The sequence below is a fragment of the Gorilla gorilla genome, chromosome 14, assembly GCF_029281585.2.
Source record: "Gorilla gorilla gorilla isolate KB3781 chromosome 14, NHGRI_mGorGor1-v2.1_pri, whole genome shotgun sequence".
NCBI classification, from domain to species: domain Eukaryota; kingdom Metazoa; phylum Chordata; class Mammalia; order Primates; family Hominidae; genus Gorilla; species Gorilla gorilla.
The window spans coordinates 122,564,037-122,584,092 of NC_073238.2; the positions used below are offsets into that span (position 1 = coordinate 122,564,037).

Consider the following 20,056-nt stretch of genomic DNA (forward strand, 5'->3'; position numbering starts at 1 on the left):
AACACCCACGTGAGCTTGGAAGCTGATCTTTCCCTAGCAGAGCCTCAGATAAGACCCCAGCCCTGGCTGACACCTTGACTGTAGCTTTGCTGAGGACACAGCTAAGGTGTGTCCACATTTCTGACCCACAGAAAGTGTGAGATAATAAACACGACTTGTTTTAAGTCTCTAAATGTGTGAAAATTTGTTACACAGCAATAGATAACTAATAAAATGAAATTCTCTACTTTTTTTGCAAAGCAAGAAAAATAAGCTGAACCTGCTTCACTTTGATCTAAACTTTAAGAAGAAATCAAATATAATATTATTCCACTTTTGAAATTATCTGTGAAAAATGGCAACCAGTCTATTGAATCAAAAGTGTACTAAATCAGTCAGAAAACTAATTCATGCTTTCCTTCAGGACAATTCACTGTTTGCCACTTTCAGCTGTTAGATAATGCCTTTTGTTGCTGATTACAACACAACAAAGTTTCCTTTGGTGGTTTCTACAATTGTTAACCTTTAACTGTTCCCAAAATATTTCAAACAAATCAAATGAGCAAACTTGCACTAATACTCTTTACAATGTTCAAAAGTATGGTTGGTAGGTACATGATCAAAGAGGGGATGATTTTAATATATGCATGAAAATGTAACTTTTCTCCTAAAGAACGATAGAAACTCTAAGATGGAATGTTTGATGTTATAAATGCAGAGTAAATGATTCAATTTCAAGAGGAATAGTTTACTATGGTTTATTAATTTGAAAACAGCAACCAAACATGATTTCAAGTAACTTTCCCAAATAATGCAGCCTTAAAATTACTTTTCCCTTCAAAATGCAAGCAGCTGTATTTTGATGCTTTAATTATTTGGACAGCTAATTTCCTTGTTACTTGCTACATGTGGACACACAGTAACACATATGAGTATAATTCAATGAAAAATGCAAAAAGTGATCTATCCTAAATTCCCTAAGCATCCTCTGTGTCTCTCCGTGGCACTTCATGTTCAGCCTCAAACTGTATCTACAACCTGTCCATAGGCAATTACCTTTTGGAAACATAATATTTCTCATAACTCTTCAAATGAAAAATTGTGCAAAATGTCTATCCTGTCATATTTGATACTAAATGATTTAAATGAACAGGCAGGGGAAATTTCTGAAATACCTTCAAGAATCTACTTACCAGCATTACCGACCTGACAGGAAAAGAATTCAGTCAAATACATGAGGCCACATAGGTTTCTGTTATTTCAATTTTCATTGATTTTACTCAGTGGAACCTCTCACATAATGGAGAATCATTCATCAAAATATTATGGAACACTGTCCACTTATCTATTGCTGCATAACAAACACCCCAAAATGTAGTTTACAACAACACCCATTTTATTGCGTTCTAGAATTTTGGTGGCTCAGGAATTAAGATATTGTGTAATTAGAGCATAATGATGACCATTAGGGATTTAGCTTCTTCCTCATTTTACTGGTAATACTCTATCTCATTTCATAATGTGAAATAAATACAGAACAATGTTTGGAAAGTGATATTTAAAACATTTGCTGTGAGTGATTTGAATTTTTGGAACTATATGACCTGCCTAGGTGACTTGTCAGAGGTTATAACAACCTTGCTTCTCTGCACATCCTAGGGAAGTTATCTGAATAAGATTGTGTAGTAAAGAAAAATATTGATAGTTCTCTCCTCTAAAGTTTGTAAGACTTTGGGAAGATTTGAAGGGGTCAGTGTGATCTAAATGGCTGGGTGGTAAGTTAATCTGCAAGCTTCACCCACATGTCTGGTGCATGGCCTGGGAAGACACGAAAGCTGGACTCAACCGAGACTGTATGAAGAAGCCTGCCCAAGGCCTCTCTATGAGGCTTGGACTTCCTAGCAGTGTGGTGGCCTTGGGCTAATTGAACATCTTACAGGACAGCTCAAAGCTTCAAGAATACTTGTCCCAGTAAACAGCATGAAAACTGCATGGCCTTTTATCATCTACCTTGGAAGTCCCAGAACATTATTTCTGCCCTACTCACTCTCAATTGGAGGAGTGTCAAAGAATCTGCCACTGTGTTTCATAACCACCCACCTGCAAGCTCTCTTCTTTTCCTTTTTTCTTTTTCTTCTTCGCAAGTGATTAGACAAAAATAATTAAGAAACAATGCCTATCTTTAAGAGTACTCTCAAAATCTAACGGGAGAAACAAAGGCACTGGTATATAATTCATTTTATAGCTTTATCATGTAAATTATTCATGTGTTGCTAGAAATTGTCTTCAGGCTAATACTTTTAGTAATTTATTATTTTCTTCCTTTTCAACAATTCGTATGCAACCTTTGAAAATTAAGATTGTTTCTACACCAAGTAATATGACAAAAAATAAATGTAAAATTGTGTTAAAATGCCTTAGTTAAGAATGCTGTGCCCTAGGCCTTAGTTTTCTTATCTGCAAAATGGGATAATTATCAGGCCTACTTCACAGAATGAAATAAATTGGCCTGGCATTATCACTAAGTGCTAATTGTTCACTACCACTACCTACCAGAGGAAGAAATCTTCCCTCCAGCTTAGGCATAATTTTGCTGTCTCTCCACTTATCAAATTAAAATAAAAAGATAAAATTTGATTAAATCAATTATATTTAAAAAGAAGAATGTTTTACATCACATACCTTCCCTGTACTTGGGTTGTTGACTGATATTAAACTGTTTTCAAATCAGATGACAAAAGCAGTCATAGTATTATACTTGTTTATATTGGTTTCTATTATAAGGAATAGACTTTACATGCACACATACACACGAAAAGCCAAATCATGGCCATTAGGGATTCAGTTTCTTCCAGTAACAGCTTCTTCCTTGTTTTACTGGTGATACTCTAACTCATTTCATAATGCGAAATAATACAGAACAATGTTTGGATAGCGATATTTAAAACATTGGCTGGCCAGGCACGGTGACTCACGCCTATAATCCCAGCACTTTGGGAGGCCAAGGCGGGTGGATTACCTGAGGTCAGGAGTTCAATACCAGCCTGGCCAACATGGTGAAACTCCATCTCTACTAAAAGTACAAAAATTAGCCGAATGTGGTGGCATGTGCCTGTAATCCCAGCTACTTGGGAGGCTGAGGCAAGAGAATCACTTGAACCCAGGAGGCAGAGGTTGCAGTGAGCCAAGATCGCACTCCTGCACTCCAGCCTGGATGACACAGCGAGACTCCATCTCCAAAAAAAAAGGAAAAGAAAAAGAAAAAGAAAATTGCTGTGAACAATTTGAATTTTTGGAACTATATGACCTGCCTAGGTGATTTGTCGGAGGTTATAATAATCTTGCTTCTCTGCACATCCTAGGGAAGTTATCTGAATAAGATCGTGTAGTGTGTAGTAAAGGAAAATATTGACAGTTTACCCCCATGGTTGAATTAATCTTTCAATTATGTTGTCAAATAGTCACTTTTTCTGTTAAGTGGAATCTTCTCTCTTTCAATGTCGTCTGAATTTTTTACCGGACATGGTAACCTTATAGTATCTTTTCAGTGTCTTCCAATTCGTAAACTAGGCGGCAGAATGAAATAGTGACATATTTTGCTAACAGCTTCTAATTTGGAAAACAAGTGACATTAGCTTTAAAATTGCACATCTGGAAAAGTTCACAGATAAACAGTTTTTTTTTTAATTTAAGTGGCCAGATTAAGGAGACACATCCCCACTGCAAGCTATGGAGTGATCACATCACTGTTTATTACTTTTCAAACCCATAATTAGCCATAAAGAAACATGTACAAATAAAATACTGTATTTATATTTCCCATATAAAAGACTCTGTTGTTCAGTCATAAAGTTATCAAACACTATGTTTTATAAAATTACTATTTTGTAATTATCTGACTTAGAGCTTACTACATTTTAGAAGAGAAACAACGACCCTTTCATAAGCAAGGAGAAGGAACAACTGTCAGGTTGAAATTGCTGTACTGTCTTAATTTCAAAGATCTGAGTAAAATCTAATTTTCAGTTACAGGTTGGAAGTGGGACCGTTTGAAAAGGGAAATGTGTTAACTAGAATTTTTAAGTAACAGATTAAGAGCACAATGCTTTCGGATTAAGGGCTTTACAGGCCCCTTCATTTTTTTTTTTTTTTTTTTTTTTTTTTTTTTGAGACTAATTCTTGCTCTGTCATGCAGGCTTGAGTGCAGCGGGACAATCATAGCTCACTGCAGCCTCTACCTCCTAAGCCCAAGCAACCCTCCTACCTCAGCCCCCCAAGTAGCTTGGACTTCAGTGCATGCCACCATGCCCGGCTATGTTTTTTTTTAATTTGGGGGGTGTCACTATGTTGCCCAAGATGGACTTGAACTCCCGGCCTCAAACAATCCTCCTGCCTCAGCCTCCCAAAGTGCTGGGATTACAGGTATGAGCCACCTCACCTGACCCACGCCCTTTAATCTTGTTCTAATTAATGTGCAACTAGAAAAAGAAAAGCAAGTATTCTTCTAGGTTTTCCATTATATTGTTTTCTTCCTTTCCTTTAATAAGCATCGTGTTTATATATAAATGGCTTACATTTTTCCATGTCCATATATGAGTCACGCATGATGAAATACTTGATGAGTTATTCCTTTTTAAACTGGGTGCACTTTAGGGCACCTTGTATCTCAGTGCCTAAATTACCATTGCCATATAATAACGGCGCTCAAATTCAGAACCGTTTCCACTAAAATTCTATTTTTAAGAAGCAATATTCATTTGTTGCTCTACTATGCTTCTTTTTCCGTGTAGTACACAACACTTGTGTGACAAAATGCATTCCCAGAGAAAATGATCACAAATTAAGACATTAAAATGTTTCTTTATGCAGCATCCTTTAATGACGCTGGACAATGATCATATCCTTTGCACAAAGTCACTGTGATCATTTCGAGGAAATGCATGTGGGCTTTTCAGAACTGACAGATCTTGGTCTGTCTGATTCATGTTCTCATTCCACAAGCATGGGCAACCGAGAAAATGGTCCTTCACCATTACTTGAAGAAATCAGAAGAACCAGATTGAAAAGCCCCTTGGAAAATTATTTTTCTTAAGTTTCCACATTAAGTACATTATCTGTTGTCATGGCATCAAAAAAACACAATAGAAAAAGTATAGGTTCAGGGCCATACAAAATAACCCACAATGGAGATAGCATTCCACTGATAAGAGAAAATTATTATAATCGGTCAGAGGTAGGAAACGGGAACTCTCAAACATCATTTTGCGGTTTTCCTGGCTTATTTGCAGCATCCTTTCAGCCACTTCATCTTGTCCCATGCATTTCAAATGTCAGGCTATTAAGATGAATTAATCAAAAGTCATATTTGAGTGAATATGATTTTTTCCCAAAGCCAGCTCTATCATAAATTAATTTTTCTAAAATTCTTCTACTCTGGTCATCACATGGAAAAAAAGGAAATTGTTGAGTGCTGTATAGTGTCTTCAGCTATATTGTTTTAATATTATTAATGTTCTCCAGTTGTAAAAGAAATGCAAATTTGCACGGCTCAGATTTTGCATTTAATCTGACTAAAGTTGATCCTATTGTGAGAAAATTTAACATCCATCTAAGTAGGTTGTAATATTGAAAACCTGAGCTTCATTTCCTAATCAGTGATTTACCACATTTCTGAGAAAGATTATTAGCCCCAGAAAATTAATTGACAAAACAATGTTTTAAATCTTTGCATATTTGTATTTGTCTCAACTGTAGTTATTTATAGGTCTTAGTTTCTTTTCCTGTGGACACAGTCAAAAAGGGAACTAGGAAAAACTGATAAGCATTGTAACCACTCCTGCAATTACAGCCTTTTGTAAAGTTGCTACTTTTATGAAACAATTGAGAACACCAAAGATTATCCCCACAGCTTTAAGAACACTTTGAAATTTTCACTATGAAAAAATTTGAGTTCTTAGTATCACAATACTACAATACCACAAATTAAAATTTAAACTAATAAATTTAATTCTAAATGTACAATTAAGGATTTAAGACATAAATATCAATAGACTTTCCTAATGTTCCACAGATTTTGCAGTTATTTAGAAATGAGAAATGTATTTACCAAAGACTAAATAAAACACACAAAAATAGATTGGGTACTCTTTTAAAAAAGACTTTAAAACTTTAAAAAGTTTGATTTTATCAAAAAAACAGCTCCTTTGACTCACTGCAGGTGAAATAGCATAGAAATAGTTGGATTGTTTCACCCACTAAGTTGTAAGGACAACAAAATACTAAAAAATACTTAAAGATTGGATCAACTATTTTAATCATCTTAAAGAGCTAATTCATTTAATGGAGAAATCCAATTTAGTTGACAGCAAATACTCCGTTTTCTTGTCAATGAAGCAAAACTATGCAGATAGGATTTTACTCACTCAGAGCTGAATTCTCTCCTCTTTACTAGAATTTGCAGGCACACTGAATAAAAACGAACATTCGGTGTAAAAAAAGCCAAAGCTGAAATGATATAAAAGGATTCATCTTTTCATAAGTGACTTTTAATATTCAATATATATATTTAGAAACTTTCCGGGACGCACAGAATATATCTGAAACCTGCCATACTTGGCCAAACCTCCAGAAAGCAGGTCACTTGCATTTTCATGCTTGTGGCCTCTCTTTTTTCTCGCTATTTCACTATTTCATCTGGACTGCGGCATTAGGCCATTGCCTGAGAAGGCATACCTGCCTGACAACTTGTTGGCTAGTGGTCCATAACCACCAGTCTGCTGTTCACTACGGCCGGAGATACCCGATTTTAAATGATTTAAGATTCACATTGACCTTTTTAAAAACATTTGCTTCTCTCCAAACTCTGCAGCTATCTAGGGTCACCGTGATTCCTGAGGTTAAATTTATTACCCATGCCTTTTTAAAAAGACCTATTTGGGGTCAGGGGCGGTGGCTCACGCCTGTAATCTCAACACTTTGGGAGGCCGAGGCGGGCAGATCACGAGGTCAAGAGATTGATACCATCCTGGCCAACATGGCAAAACACCGTCTCTACTAAAAGTACAAAAAAAAATTAGCCACGCACGGTGGTGTGCACCTGTAATCCCAGCTACTCGGGAGGCTGACGCAGGAGAATTGCTTGAACCCGGGAGGCGGAGGTTGCAGTGAGCCAAGATCGCGCCACTGCACTTCAGCCTGGCGACACAGGCTCCGTCTCAAAAAAAAAAAATACAGACCTATATGGAAACCTACTTCAAAACGTCTGTGAGGCAGTCATTTGGACTAGGAAAAGGCCAACTTTTGGTAAGAAACCAATTACTGAGATTAGGCAGATAACCTCGTGGATCTTTTCTACCCGCTCAGCATCTAGAGAGCAGGCACAGTGGAGTGCTGGTGAGGTGTAGCAGGGAGGGGTCACCTCTTTGCAGAGGCGTTTCGCTGACAGAAAGGAAGCTCTAGCCACATTTCACCACACACTTGCTCCATTGTATCTCTGGGTGCTGCCTTAAACTGGATGCACCAATCCCCATTTTACAGGAACTGGTGAAAGCACCCTGGGAATCAAGGCCTCTCTGACTCTTAAGCCTATGCTCATTCCTTACACCAAGATTGTCCAACCCCCGGCCCGTGGGCTGCTGGCAGCCCAGGAGAGCTTTGAATGTGGCCCAACACAAATTCATAAACTTTCTTAAAACGTTTTTGTGATTTGTTTTTAGCTCATCAGCTATCATTAGTGTTAGTGTATTTTATGTGTGGCTCAAGACAATTCTTCTTCCAATGTGGCCCCCAGAAGCCAAAAGATTGGACACCCCTGCTTTACACCAAGCTGCCACAACAACACACATTCTGGATGAAGCAAGTTACGTTATCTTTTATGTACCAAAGAATTGTATACTTTATCCACTCCTGCTGTTCTCCTCCACCTCCTTCCCTCTAAAACAAAAACAAAAGAAACAACAGGGCAACCAGACATGGGCAAAGACTTGCGGCACAGTGAGCAGTATAAGGTAATAGTGAAGGTAAACCCAAGAGATTAAGAGCCAGGTGTTCCTGGGTTTGAATTCTGGATGTGCCATACTAACCTATGAGAACGTTCGCACACTCTTAACCTAAGTCTTAATTACCGCTTTGATAAAGAAAACTGAGTTTGCCCATGATGTTGAATTTTTGTGGGGAATGAATAACATATGGATGATAACATTATTATGACAGAACTTGTTTATTGAAGAAGTGGAATTCCCTAAGAGCGAGAATTTTTTTTTTTTTCAGACAGGTTGTTGCCCTATTATCCAGGCTGGAGTACAGTGGCATGAATACTGCTCATTGGAGCCTCAAACTCATGGATTCAAATGACTTCCCACCTCAGCCTCCTGTGTAGCTGGGACACAGGTATGCACCACCATGCCCGGCTAATTTTTAAAAATTTTCTTGTAGAGACAGAGTCTCACTATCTTGCCCAAGCTGATCTCAAACTCCTGAACTCAAGCGATCCTCCTGCCTTAGCCTCCCAAAGTGCTGGGATTACAGGCATGAGCCACCGCACCTGGACAAGAGAAAGAATTTGTATACAATGACTTCAGTTCTTTTGATAATGTCCCCAAAGAATTGGATGTGGACATGAGTAACCATGTGCAAAGAAGTGCTGTGAAACCAATGGAGAAAGGTCATATGAAAACTTCTCCTTCCCAGCACCACCATAATGTTGAGTCCTGCTTTGCTCTAGAGGGTTCTTTGAGAGTTTATAATGCTTGATGTGTTTGTGACCAGAAGAGATGAGACAGTATATATTCTTGATATTAGCAAGAGCAAACAATTACTTATCCATTAGTTTCACTTCCTGTCTAAGTCTAGGGTAAGTATATATACTTTATTCATTACTTTTTAAATTATTCTCACTGATAACATGAATAGGAATCAGAGAAATAATTTAAAGTTGAAATTGGCAAGCTTTCCTTTTTAAAATCAAAGTACTACTACTGTGAGCAAGGTGTTAGGCTAAAAAAATAGTTTTTTTTTATGTGATGGAATTTCATTGGCAATAAGTACCATCTCACCATGCAAAGTCACTTCCGGGTGCCTCATCTTATGCCAAAGGATGTTGGATGGAATGTTTAAAATTATGTAGCCCAACCTGCAACCCACAGGAAAGATGCTCTCTAAGGTGGTGGCCGACAGCTCCCATCCCATTTGTACATCTTCTGTGGAAATGTGCTCTTGAGTTCCTCAGACAGCCCTTGCTTTTGTAGGAGAGCAACTCCTTTAGTAGAACACTCTTCCTTATGTAGAGCAGAGATCTTCTTGCCAAAACACCTGCACACAGAGCCTCACTCTCACCCCTAAAGCAACACAAAGCGTTGGATAGTAAGACTTCCTTCCACAGGACGATTTTCGTCAAGTTAAAGCACCTTGCTGTGTCTCCCTGTGTCTTCTCTATCTCAGGGTAATCCTGTTTTCATTCATGCAGCACAGCTTCCAGCCTTTTCTTCAACCTGCTCCATCTTCTCTGTCATGGCTACCAGGTTTGCCTTGTCTGGTAGCTCTAGCTCGACATCAAGGATATCTGTTACCCACTTCATCTCAGTCCTCAATCAATAAAAATACTAACTATGGCTGACTGGATAAATGCCAAGTGAAGTAGAGAACAACAGAGACAACCAACCATAACAGAATACAAAGCTGAAAATCTAGGGTGCAGGACAAAGTTCACATCTTCTACAGTGGAATCTGGAGGCACATGGCTTTCCAATGCCTGACAGACGACATAACACAAAACGTTTCCCAAGACCATTTCTACCCACAGGTTTACAGGAGATGGAGGATCACTACAATGGTTTCTCCCCTTGTCCTCTCTAAAAGGCTGTGAACCAAAGTGCTCAAGTCCTTTGGTTACGCACCTATCAGGATCCAGTCAATCTAAAATGTAGCACGTGTTAATCTCTAAATTAAAATAGAGAAAAAAAATTCCAGCCTTAGGAATGAAACATTTTACTCCAACTGAACTTATGTTTTCCATTTTACTCTACAGTTGTTCAATAATTGAGTCATCTTTCTAGAGAAGCACAATAAATGTAGGTGCAATAAATCAGAGGATTTACCATACAATATGCAAAGTCTGTTTATAAACGTCTTGTAAATCAGTCTTCTATACAGAAAATTTATATGAGATCTCAAGTGAGGACTATATTAATTTTATTGATGTTTCCCATGGGTTTTAATGAATTGCTCCCATTTACTGGGCATCATCAAGCCCTAGGCAAGGTCTTTTCATATACCAGACTAAAAGACTCTGCCATATTGAAATTATGAATTCATAGAAATTATCACCAATCTCCAAGGTTTATTTCCATCCCACCAAAACCATACACACATCCTTTCTTTACTCAGCTCTAAACGTGAAATCAGAAACATATATGTTCTTCTGATCTTCACATTATTCACTCATATTCAGGTTACCTAAGCCTTTGACATGATAAACCTGGCCATCCATCCTAGTTGCCCAGGACTCTCACATTTCTGTCTTCTTTGCTTGCTATATCATCGAAAAATGTTTTGAATGATAAATTAAAACTAAATAGAAATAGTAAATATGGCAAAATTCGTAATAATTGTAAAATGTATGAGACAGTTATATGTGGGTTTATTATAATAATGTCTTAATTCTTTGGGATGTTTGTAAATATTTCTAATCAAAAGGAAAAAGAAAACATTTACAGTGATGAAGTGACCCTAATATTTAAATTACCCATCTCGGTTGCGTGCGGTGGCTCAGGCCTGTAATCCCAGCACTTTGGAAAGCTGAGGTGGGAGCATCACCCGAGGTGGAGAGTTCAAGACCTGGCCAACATTTGGAAACCCCATCTCTATTACAAATACAAAAAATTAGCCATTTGTGGTGAGGCACACCTGTAATCCCAGCTACTCAGTGGGCTGAGGCATAAAAATCACTTGAACTGGGAGACAGAGGTAGCAGTGAGCTGAGATTGCGCCAACGCACTCTGGCCTGGGCAACAGAGTGAGACACTGTCTCAAAATAGGTTAATTAATTAATAACCCATCTGTTTGACCTTGGGATAGTTAACTTTATGTCCTCACATTCCCCATCTGTAAAATCTGTAATAATACTTACCTCATAAAGTTGATGTGATGATTAAACAAATTAGAATAGTTTCTGACATCTAATAAATTCTGAAGCTTGTTACCTGCTATTAAAGATTGCTCTAGGGCTTAAATTTCTGGGTGATTTAAGTCATTTTCTGTAAGAGTTAATACTTAGTAATGATCGTCTATTTAACGTCTTAGTTCAGTTTTCTATTCAAATAAACAAAGTCAGTGACAGCTCCATAAGAAAGAGATTAATCTTTTTTGATGGAGATGAAGGTACAGAGAAGAAAAGAAAGAATTCTGAACTTCGAGTTTCCCACGGTACACAGGCTCTGGAAATGCAGCTAACAAATGGCAGGAGAGGACCCAGCGATGGAAAGAAGGCACATTGACAAGGAGGAAAGGAAAACTGAGAGGTGAAGAGGCTAAGTCAGCAATTTCTTAATGTTGATTGAACTCATTTTCCTTCTTGTGCAAAATGAAGCAGCTGACATACAAAATCCCTATGTATTTCCAAAGAAATGATTATTGCATTCACCCACCACACATGTTCTACTGCTAAGATCAATAACGGTATTTAAACAGGTATTAAACATCTATCTTTTGCAGGATCTTTAACCATCTGAGATAGCTTCTATAAATTTTGTTTGTAAATGACTCAATGTAGAAAGAAAACTTCAAGTGGGGAAAATCAACTACCATATTTTAACACCTTAAAAGCCCAAGAATTTTAAAAAACTACCCAAGAATTAAATATTTTCATGCATTCCAGTACAATACATCTGTAAGTCATTAACAATTTGTTGAAAAGAAAGAAGTCATGTTAACCATCTCTCATTTCCAGTATTAAAGAATCAGAGTAGGTGGGTGCGGTGGCTCATGCCTGTAATCCCAGCAATTTAGAAGGCCGAGGTGGGTGGATCTTTTGAGGTCAGGAGTTCGAGACCAGCCTAGCCAACATGGTGAAACACCATCTCTACTAAAAATACAAAAATTAGCTGGGCATGGTGGCAGGCTATAATCGCAGCTACTGTAATCCCACCTACTCGGGAGACTGAGGCAGGAGAATCGCTTGAACTCAGGAGGAGGAGGTTGCAGTGAGCTGAGATCACGCCACTGCACTCCAGCCTGGACGACAGAGCAAAACTCCAACTCAAAAAAAAAAAAAAAAAAAAAAAGAATCAGAGTAAATTAGAGCATTACACTGAAGAAATTCCACTATGTAGATTACAATGATGCTTGATTTCTTATTAGATAAAATTTAAATTTAACTTTATATAGTATCTCATGAATTAAACTTAAAAAATAAAAAAGATGACTGATATTACAACCTTGGCTAAAATATAGAAAATCCATAGTTGCCTGACACAACCTTAAACAGTCAAAACTCTGGCCCTCCACACATCCATCTTCTTCTCTCCATGATCCCTTCTAGCACATTCCCCAACTCTGAGACCCAGTTAGTTCACTTCTCATGCACTTCCTCAGTCTCATCAATAGAAATTCGTTCCCTGCCCTTGGGATATGTCTTACTGCCATTACCACTTTTTAAAAATATCTGAGTTATACTTTCATCAGTTGAGCAAATGGGATTATGATGTACTACTGAGATACAGGAGCTGAAAGGTCATTCTATATCAATTGTCACTGTGAACCAGAATGGTGGTTCCCAACCTTGGCTGCACATCAGAATCACCAGGGAGACTTTGACAGAGCCCAGACCCATGACACCAGCAGGACGATAAAATCAGAATCTCTTAGGGTTCGGATGCCCTGGCCTTAGCGCCCTCAAAGATTTCCGGGATGTTCCACTGTGACCCCAAAGACCACTAATCTAGAGTATATGTTAACTGAAAAAAATATATTTGCAATGTAGATCAATATAAACAACAAAATATTTGGTGCTTAGTCATCGTGAGATCAACACAGTGGATAAAGATTTTAAAAGAAATTGAGAACTAAAATTAAAGCAATAGTTCACATCATTCAAATCAAAATAGTCTTTTGTTTGAAACAGTTATCCATAAATTTGTTCTCGTACATTAAATATGGTAAAAATATATGTTAATGAATTATGATTTACATGTGAAGGAGAATGAGAGCATTGCTTGATTTCCTTTGTTAATACTTTAATTCATCGTGTATATGTGGACACTAACTTCATCTAATAAAAGAGGTTAAAAACAATATATAACAGCAATTATTTAAACTTTGTGATCATACCTATGTAGCCACTAGTTTGACCCAGTTACAAGTTCAAACTAAAAATATGTATTCCATGGTCTGTGAGAAAACAAATATCTAATAATAAGATATAATGTTGGATATCTTTCTATAAAAATAAAACAAATCATAAATCAATAGTTGTACATGGAGCAAGAAGATAAAAAACATAAACCATAAACTAAAATGATTATGATATTCTCTTCAACCTCATAAATAGCTTTACTATTGGTTAAAGAAATAAAAATACGTATAACTATCATGTATCAATAAAAAAAATTTTAAGTAGTCATCTGCATGGTCAGACTGATCTTGTAGAGAAGCAATTCCACTATAAAAATTATTTGTAAATAAAGTGGTAGAATATTAAAAGGTTCTATTTATAGATGTGTACTCCACACTTCTGAACAGTGACATGATATTACAATAGCACTTAGTCAAGAGCAAAATATTTTTGGTTCAAAATTTAAGTGATAAAAAATTGTAAGATACTTGATTTCTTCTTAAAAAACTATTTATTGGCAAGGCACTGTGGCTCACACTTGTAATCCCAGCACTTCGGGAGGCCAAGGCGGGTGGATCACGAGGTCAAGAGATCAAGACCATCCTGGCTTACATGATGAAACACCATCTCTATGAAAAATACAAAAAATAAGCTAGGCGTGGTGGCGCGCACCTGTAGTCCCAGCTACCCGGGAGGCTGAAGCAGGAGAATCGCTTCAACCCGGGAGGTGGAAGTTGAATGAGCCAAGATTGCGCCACTGCACTCCAGCCTGGGCGACAGAGTGAGAACTATGTCTTTATGAATCTTCAGTGTGTAACACTAAAATACATAAGAATTTAAGAGATGCATTTTTTTTCTTTTCAAATTGTACATTATGTAAACCAAACTCTATGTTCTCAAACTAGTTGGGTATTGTTTGTGAGTGATGCAAATGAGAAAGCCCTGCTATACATGCCTAATACTTGCAAGGTATCCTTTTGGTCAGTGTCTGTTAAATAAAAATAAGCAATATAATCTGCTTTAATATAAGATTGTAAAAATAAAAATGTGAGCATTCATACATTCTTGAGAGAACAAAAATTACAATTTATACTGAGAGAACTAAAGTACAGATGGTACAATGGTTTATTTTGCAATCTAATCTCAAACCCACTTACACTGACCAACTGTTTGAGGGAATAGTAACTAAATAAAGCTATCAATAACTTTAGAAATTTGTCTGTAAAATAAAAGTTTATATCCCATAAATTCCTCACTTTTATATTCATTTGCAAGAATTCTCAGGAACTAAAGAATGGCATGTATAAGAGAAAATACGTATTTAAGAAAAATCAAGCATGTTTATAATAAATATTTGTACTTTTGTAACTTAGAATATTTCATTTTTTAATATTGTCGAACAACTTAAAAATTTTGGTAGCTTTGTCAGTTTTTTATTATGCATCAAAAACATTGTTTTAAATAACACTGTAAACTACAGGGGAAAATTTCTGCTGTAGTATTTACTACTCAATTTATGTAATGTAGCAAAATGCTATAGTATTAATGATACAGTCAACATCTCGTGTTCTTTATTTATTCATAAATAATTTCCCAGATAAATGCATATATTTACATTTATCAGAATATTTAAAAATATTGAGTGCACATTTTTTTCTATGATACATTGCAATACAGAAGTACATCCAATCTATATTTGACCAGCAATTACTATAAGTTTGAGACACTATAATTTTATTAGATCTATTCTGAGGGGTTTCTTTTGAATAATTGGTCAAAAAGCCTTTTAAACAATTTAAATCAAAATGAAATTTAATTTATTCTTATTTTATATGAAATCTAGCAATTTTGAATGAGGGCAGAATATGTAACTGGAAAGTAATAATTCATCCTAACTCTAAAATTTAGAAATCACTGCATTACTCATTTAATTATAAATGAGTATAATAAAGTTAATATAGTTTTTCTAAAATATGTACCCCAAAAATTTGTGGTGCTAACATGATTTTATGTATTCTTTTCTCTACAATCTTAATAAATATATTTATAAATTATAAATTAAAATTGATTTTAATGAAAATATTACCAATTACAGGAATATAATACATTTACTTTTAATGTAGCCTATGACTTTGCAGATGCCTTCAGAAAGGAAAAATTTTGCATAGAATTCTATCTTGAGCACGGCTCCTAATGATAGTCATTTCATAGGCATAAGTCCATCTGAAATAAGTAAAAGTGTTCAGAAAGAAACTCAGGCATATCTTTCAAGGACAAAAAACATTTTAAGTAATGTGGCATAGTTTATACGTGAATGTGTTTGTGGCTTTTTCAGAATCAAAGAGAAATTATATGTTAAACTAAGAAACTATGCTTCTACTCCCTTTCTACATATAATCAATTGATCTGTGAGTCTTAAACCAAGAACACCACACTTCAAATTTGCAACTGTAATTTTTGACAACAGCTATTATGGAATAAATATTTCAAGTTTACAAGAAACCACAACAAAAAAACACCCCACAACCAATAAGTGTCTGCACGACATAACATGCAATTAATTCTCCATTGCGGTGATAAGAAATCAAGTGTCTGCATTTACTTATCAATGTGAAGTCTAAGTTTTTAAAGAAATTAAGGTTTTTATAATGTGCTTTTTTGTGCCTACAGTTAACTTCTACTTTACAAAAAAACGTAATCCAGAAGTAGGCAATAACGTTATAAATGAGTTAACTTACACTATACTTTATCGCTATGATTATGTAAATGATGTAAATATACAGTTGAGAGGTAACTTAGGTTAAGGGGAAAGAAAACTTTTTAATATATTTACTTGAACATTTAAACTAAGATGTATTTGGCATGCTCATTTGAAAATACGCTGCAGTCTATTATCAATACAGACTGTCTTTTAAATACTGAGTTATACAAATGGAAATTATCAGAAATTAGGGTTTACATGCAGGGAAGGAGGCAAATATAATTATTACAGGGTACCACTCTTAAACACAACTAAACTGAACCCTCTGCAATCCTTTTATTATTAGTAGAATTAGCAGACGTAGAGTTTCCTTTTCTTTACAATTTCAATGCAACATATCTTGTCAAAATAAATAACTGCAATTATTGCAGTAGTTATTCATTATTAATTTCTACCATTAAAGTTTTATTCCCAGGCATAAGTTAAAGTGATATGGTTAAAAAAAATAGATAAAAAAGTTTAAGATACACTTGTCTAGTGAAGTATCACTCTAAATTAATGTTGTAAATTCAGACTTACTATTTTCAGAGAGCTGTGTTTCTGGTCTTGAAGAATGAGAATAAGGCAAGGTCAGTTTGAGTTTAATTTAATTGTCAAAAGCACAACTAATCCGCCCAAAGTAAAATATGGCCCTTCGACTGTGTTCATTTAAAATAGGCATCCCTTAGTCCAGTTCTTTTATCAAAAAAGTCACAAAATTATTTGATCTATACCACCCTTGACTTTATTTTCCCAGCAGAACGCAAGTGAGACAGAGGGACAGCTGTTCTGCTTGTATATGGGATTGGGAAAGTAGGAGAGAAAGAGAGAGAATGTGGTGTATTATTTCCCTTGAAAAGCAGTACCCGTTTATTGTGTTGTGTAAGAAATTACCCTTGGAACAAAACATTAAGGCTTATAGAGATACTGTCTTACATCTTCCCTACTAAAGGTCACTGCAGTATCTTCATCTTCAGTACAGCTCTTGGGTAAATCTCATTTCAGCACCACGGACAGAGACGCTTCTATTAAAACCTGCGCCTATTGTTGCATTTGCATCGACCAATTCTTAAGAAACTTGCGCAGGCTTCCCATTTGCCCATCAGCAAGGGTTATATTCTTTATTACACTGAACAGGGAGAGCTTAAATATAATACAGACTATTAAATATTTCAGTAAATTTTAACTACAGCATCAACGTTTTGCTATTTAATACTTCTGGAAAGCATACTGAAAATCAAGCTAATTACATAGTGTGTCTGATAAATAGCCTATTGCTAGTCAATCACCAGACACCTAATTACAATTGTTCATTCATAGTGAGTCCCAGATCAATAATTATACAAATGTCAAAGAGGAAACAGGAAACTTAAAAAAAGTAAATATCCTCAGGTAGGCCCTCAGACTTTCTGAACAACCAGAACTACCCCTGTAAAAACAGGTAATTTTTTTTAACTACCGAAACAACTACAACCACTTTCTCTTGCTCAACCAACTTAATGATGTCACTATGAGAGCGTTCCTGTGTGCAGATCTATATTGCAAACCACACATGCCTGTCTCGAACTCTTCTGACTTTACCTGTGAGCATCAGTGTGCAGTCTCATTGCTATCTTCCTGACAAGACTTTTTCAACTTTCTTTCCTTAAAAGATGTAACACAGTTTGAGCCAACTGCATGAATGTAAGAAACAGTTAAAGTGCCAGCTTGATTATCTCAGATAACCGGGGACTTCCCTGATCTTCCAAGGACTCCCAGAAGAAGGCATCAGTCAGTCCACCAGCAATCCACCAGGTATTCTCATCTCAAACAGCAAGCCAAGCTCTTAATAACCGCAGAAAACACAAAGTAACAAAACCAGAGCCAAAAAATAATAATAATAAACTTGAGAAGACACCCCAACCAAGCAGAGACAGGAAAGTGCAGGAAAGGGGGAAACCCCCGAGGGTTCCTACCTTACAGTCTTCAGGACAGGATTTCACCGAGTACTCCTCCGACTGTAAATATTTGTGGAGCACGCTTTCAAACTCTTCGTATTTCTCCTGAGCATGGTGGTCATAGTCCTGGTAAGCCTCGACGCACTGCCTGCAAGTGGTCATCTCGCCGCCTTCCTTGAGCACCACATCCAGACTGCAGTTCAAAGTGTTGGGACTGGACAACCCCGAGAACAACTCCCAAAGTGTGTAGGAATTACAAAACGAAAGGTAAAAATCCGACAAGTTCCAGAGCGGAGTGGGATGCTTGCTCCTCACCTCCTGCCCGTCCCCCCCGGCCGCCCCCCGACTCCAGTTCCTGGCGCACACCGCGTCCGCATTCTCCACCGTGAAGCACTGGCCCGAGGACGCGCCCTGGGGGTAACAACTCTCCAGGCGCCACACGGGCTTGGCAGAGTTTCCTAGAAAAAGAGCCTTGCCCCGGTCGTCTTTGCCTCGGTTGCCCTTGCCGCCGCCGCCGCCGCCGTCTCCCGGGGAGGGGGGCAGGGTGGGGGACGAGGAGGCGGAGAGGAGTCTGTGTGCCTGGGCGGCGGGCGAGGACTCCCCCATGCTCGCCAGGAGCGCGGGCCAGGAGGGCTCCTGCTGCCGCCGCTGCTGCTGCTGCTGCTGCCGCTGCCTCTGCTGCTGCTGCTGCTGCTGCTGCTGCCGCTGCTGCTGCTGGTGCTCCTTGTCCCGGGCCCGGGTCAGCTTGGCCTCGGCGCAGAACCACAAGTGATCAGAGAGCAGGACTGTGAAAAACAAGAGAGATGCCAGAGACAGTCGCCATTTCTGAGCCCTCTCGGAATCGATGAACGGTTTCTCGTTCTCTCGGGGTGCTGCCAACCAGATTTTTAAGCCGTCGTCATACTGCCGACACATCCAAGCACCCCTGGTCATATTTTGGGAACGCACAGCCCTGGCCGACTCCACCGTGAGGGCGCCTGTGCCGGTGTCACCACAATATGCATTGACTTAAAGGGTTTAATTTCCTTATCCCCTCCTCCCGTTTCTTCTCTCTCCTCTCTCTCTCTTTCTCTCTCTCCCCCTCTCCCTCTCTCCTCTCTCTCTCTCCCTCTCCCTCTCTTTTATCTCTCTCTGTCTCTTTTGCCTACATAAATATTACCAGGCTTTGAAGGAAGGTCTGACTTGCTTCCGACCTAATCATCAGCCGACCCCATCCTCTGTAGAGTGGGAAACAATAATGGAGAGAGAGAGAGAGAGAGAGAGAGAGAGAGACGGAGGAGGCTGGTGCTGGTGGCCGGTGGCGAGGCTGGGTGCAGGGGGCGATGGTGGAGGTGACAGGGTGGCTGGCGCGGCTCCGGTCACCCAGGCATTGTCAGCGCGCGGGTCCCCATGGCCCCGCGGAGCCCAGCCCGCTCTCCCCTGCCAGGGGCATGCCGCGCCTCCGCTGCCCACTGACGGCGCCCGGAGCGCCTCCCCTCCTCCTCCTCCTCCTCCTCTTCTTCTCCTCCTCTTCCTCCTCCTTCCTTTCCTTCTCCTTCTTCTTCTCCTCCGCCTCCCGCTCCTGCTCCGCGCTGGCTCTCCCAGAGTCCGGAGCCTGGGCTGCCTCCGGCGGGGCGCTCCCTCCCCCCCACCCCCCACCCCGCGCTCTAAGTGCTGCCGCCGCCGCCGCTGCCGCAGGGCCGCCCGCGGGCGCCGCCGCCGGGGCTCCGACTGCTGACGCCGCCTCCCGCGGAGCTCCGGGCCGAATCGCCTGGGCTGGGCCTCCCGAGAGCCACAGTCATCTTCAGTCCGCGGGCTAAGTTGCCGCCATCTTCGTCCTGGAGAAACACTTTTTTGGGGGGAGCGCTGGCTTTTGCGTCATCTCCTCCCGCGCCGAGCTCGCTCCATCCTGGCGCAGTGGCGCCGGCTCGGCCCGGGAGGAGGGCGAAGGCGCGCGGGGGCGGGCGGCGGCGGGGCCGCGGGGCTGCGGGGCCCAGGGGCCCCCGCCCGGCTCCCCGGGCTCAGGCGCCTGCTCTTTCCTTTCCGTCCCCCTGTCCACGATATTTTGTTTTAATCACTGAAGAGAAAAATAAA

The 20,056-nt window shown here is 39.1% G+C and overlaps 1 protein-coding gene across 2 annotated transcripts in view; it reads right to left on the bottom strand.

Moving 5' to 3' along the window:
- Window positions 1–19,819, bottom strand: part of NALF1 (NALCN channel auxiliary factor 1) — a 697,686-nt gene extending 677,867 nt beyond the window's left edge. Inside the window, exon 1 of one of the 2 annotated variants that reach the window (XM_063697515.1) lies at window positions 18,002–19,819. In XM_063697515.1, the coding sequence (XP_063553585.1) occupies window positions 18,002–18,916 (915 nt within the window). In that variant the 5' untranslated portion in view covers window positions 18,917–19,819. The remainder of the gene's footprint in view (window positions 1–18,001) is intronic. The other variant, XM_063697516.1, reaches the window with a different exon arrangement.
- Between the last annotated feature and the right edge of the window lie 237 nt (window positions 19,820–20,056).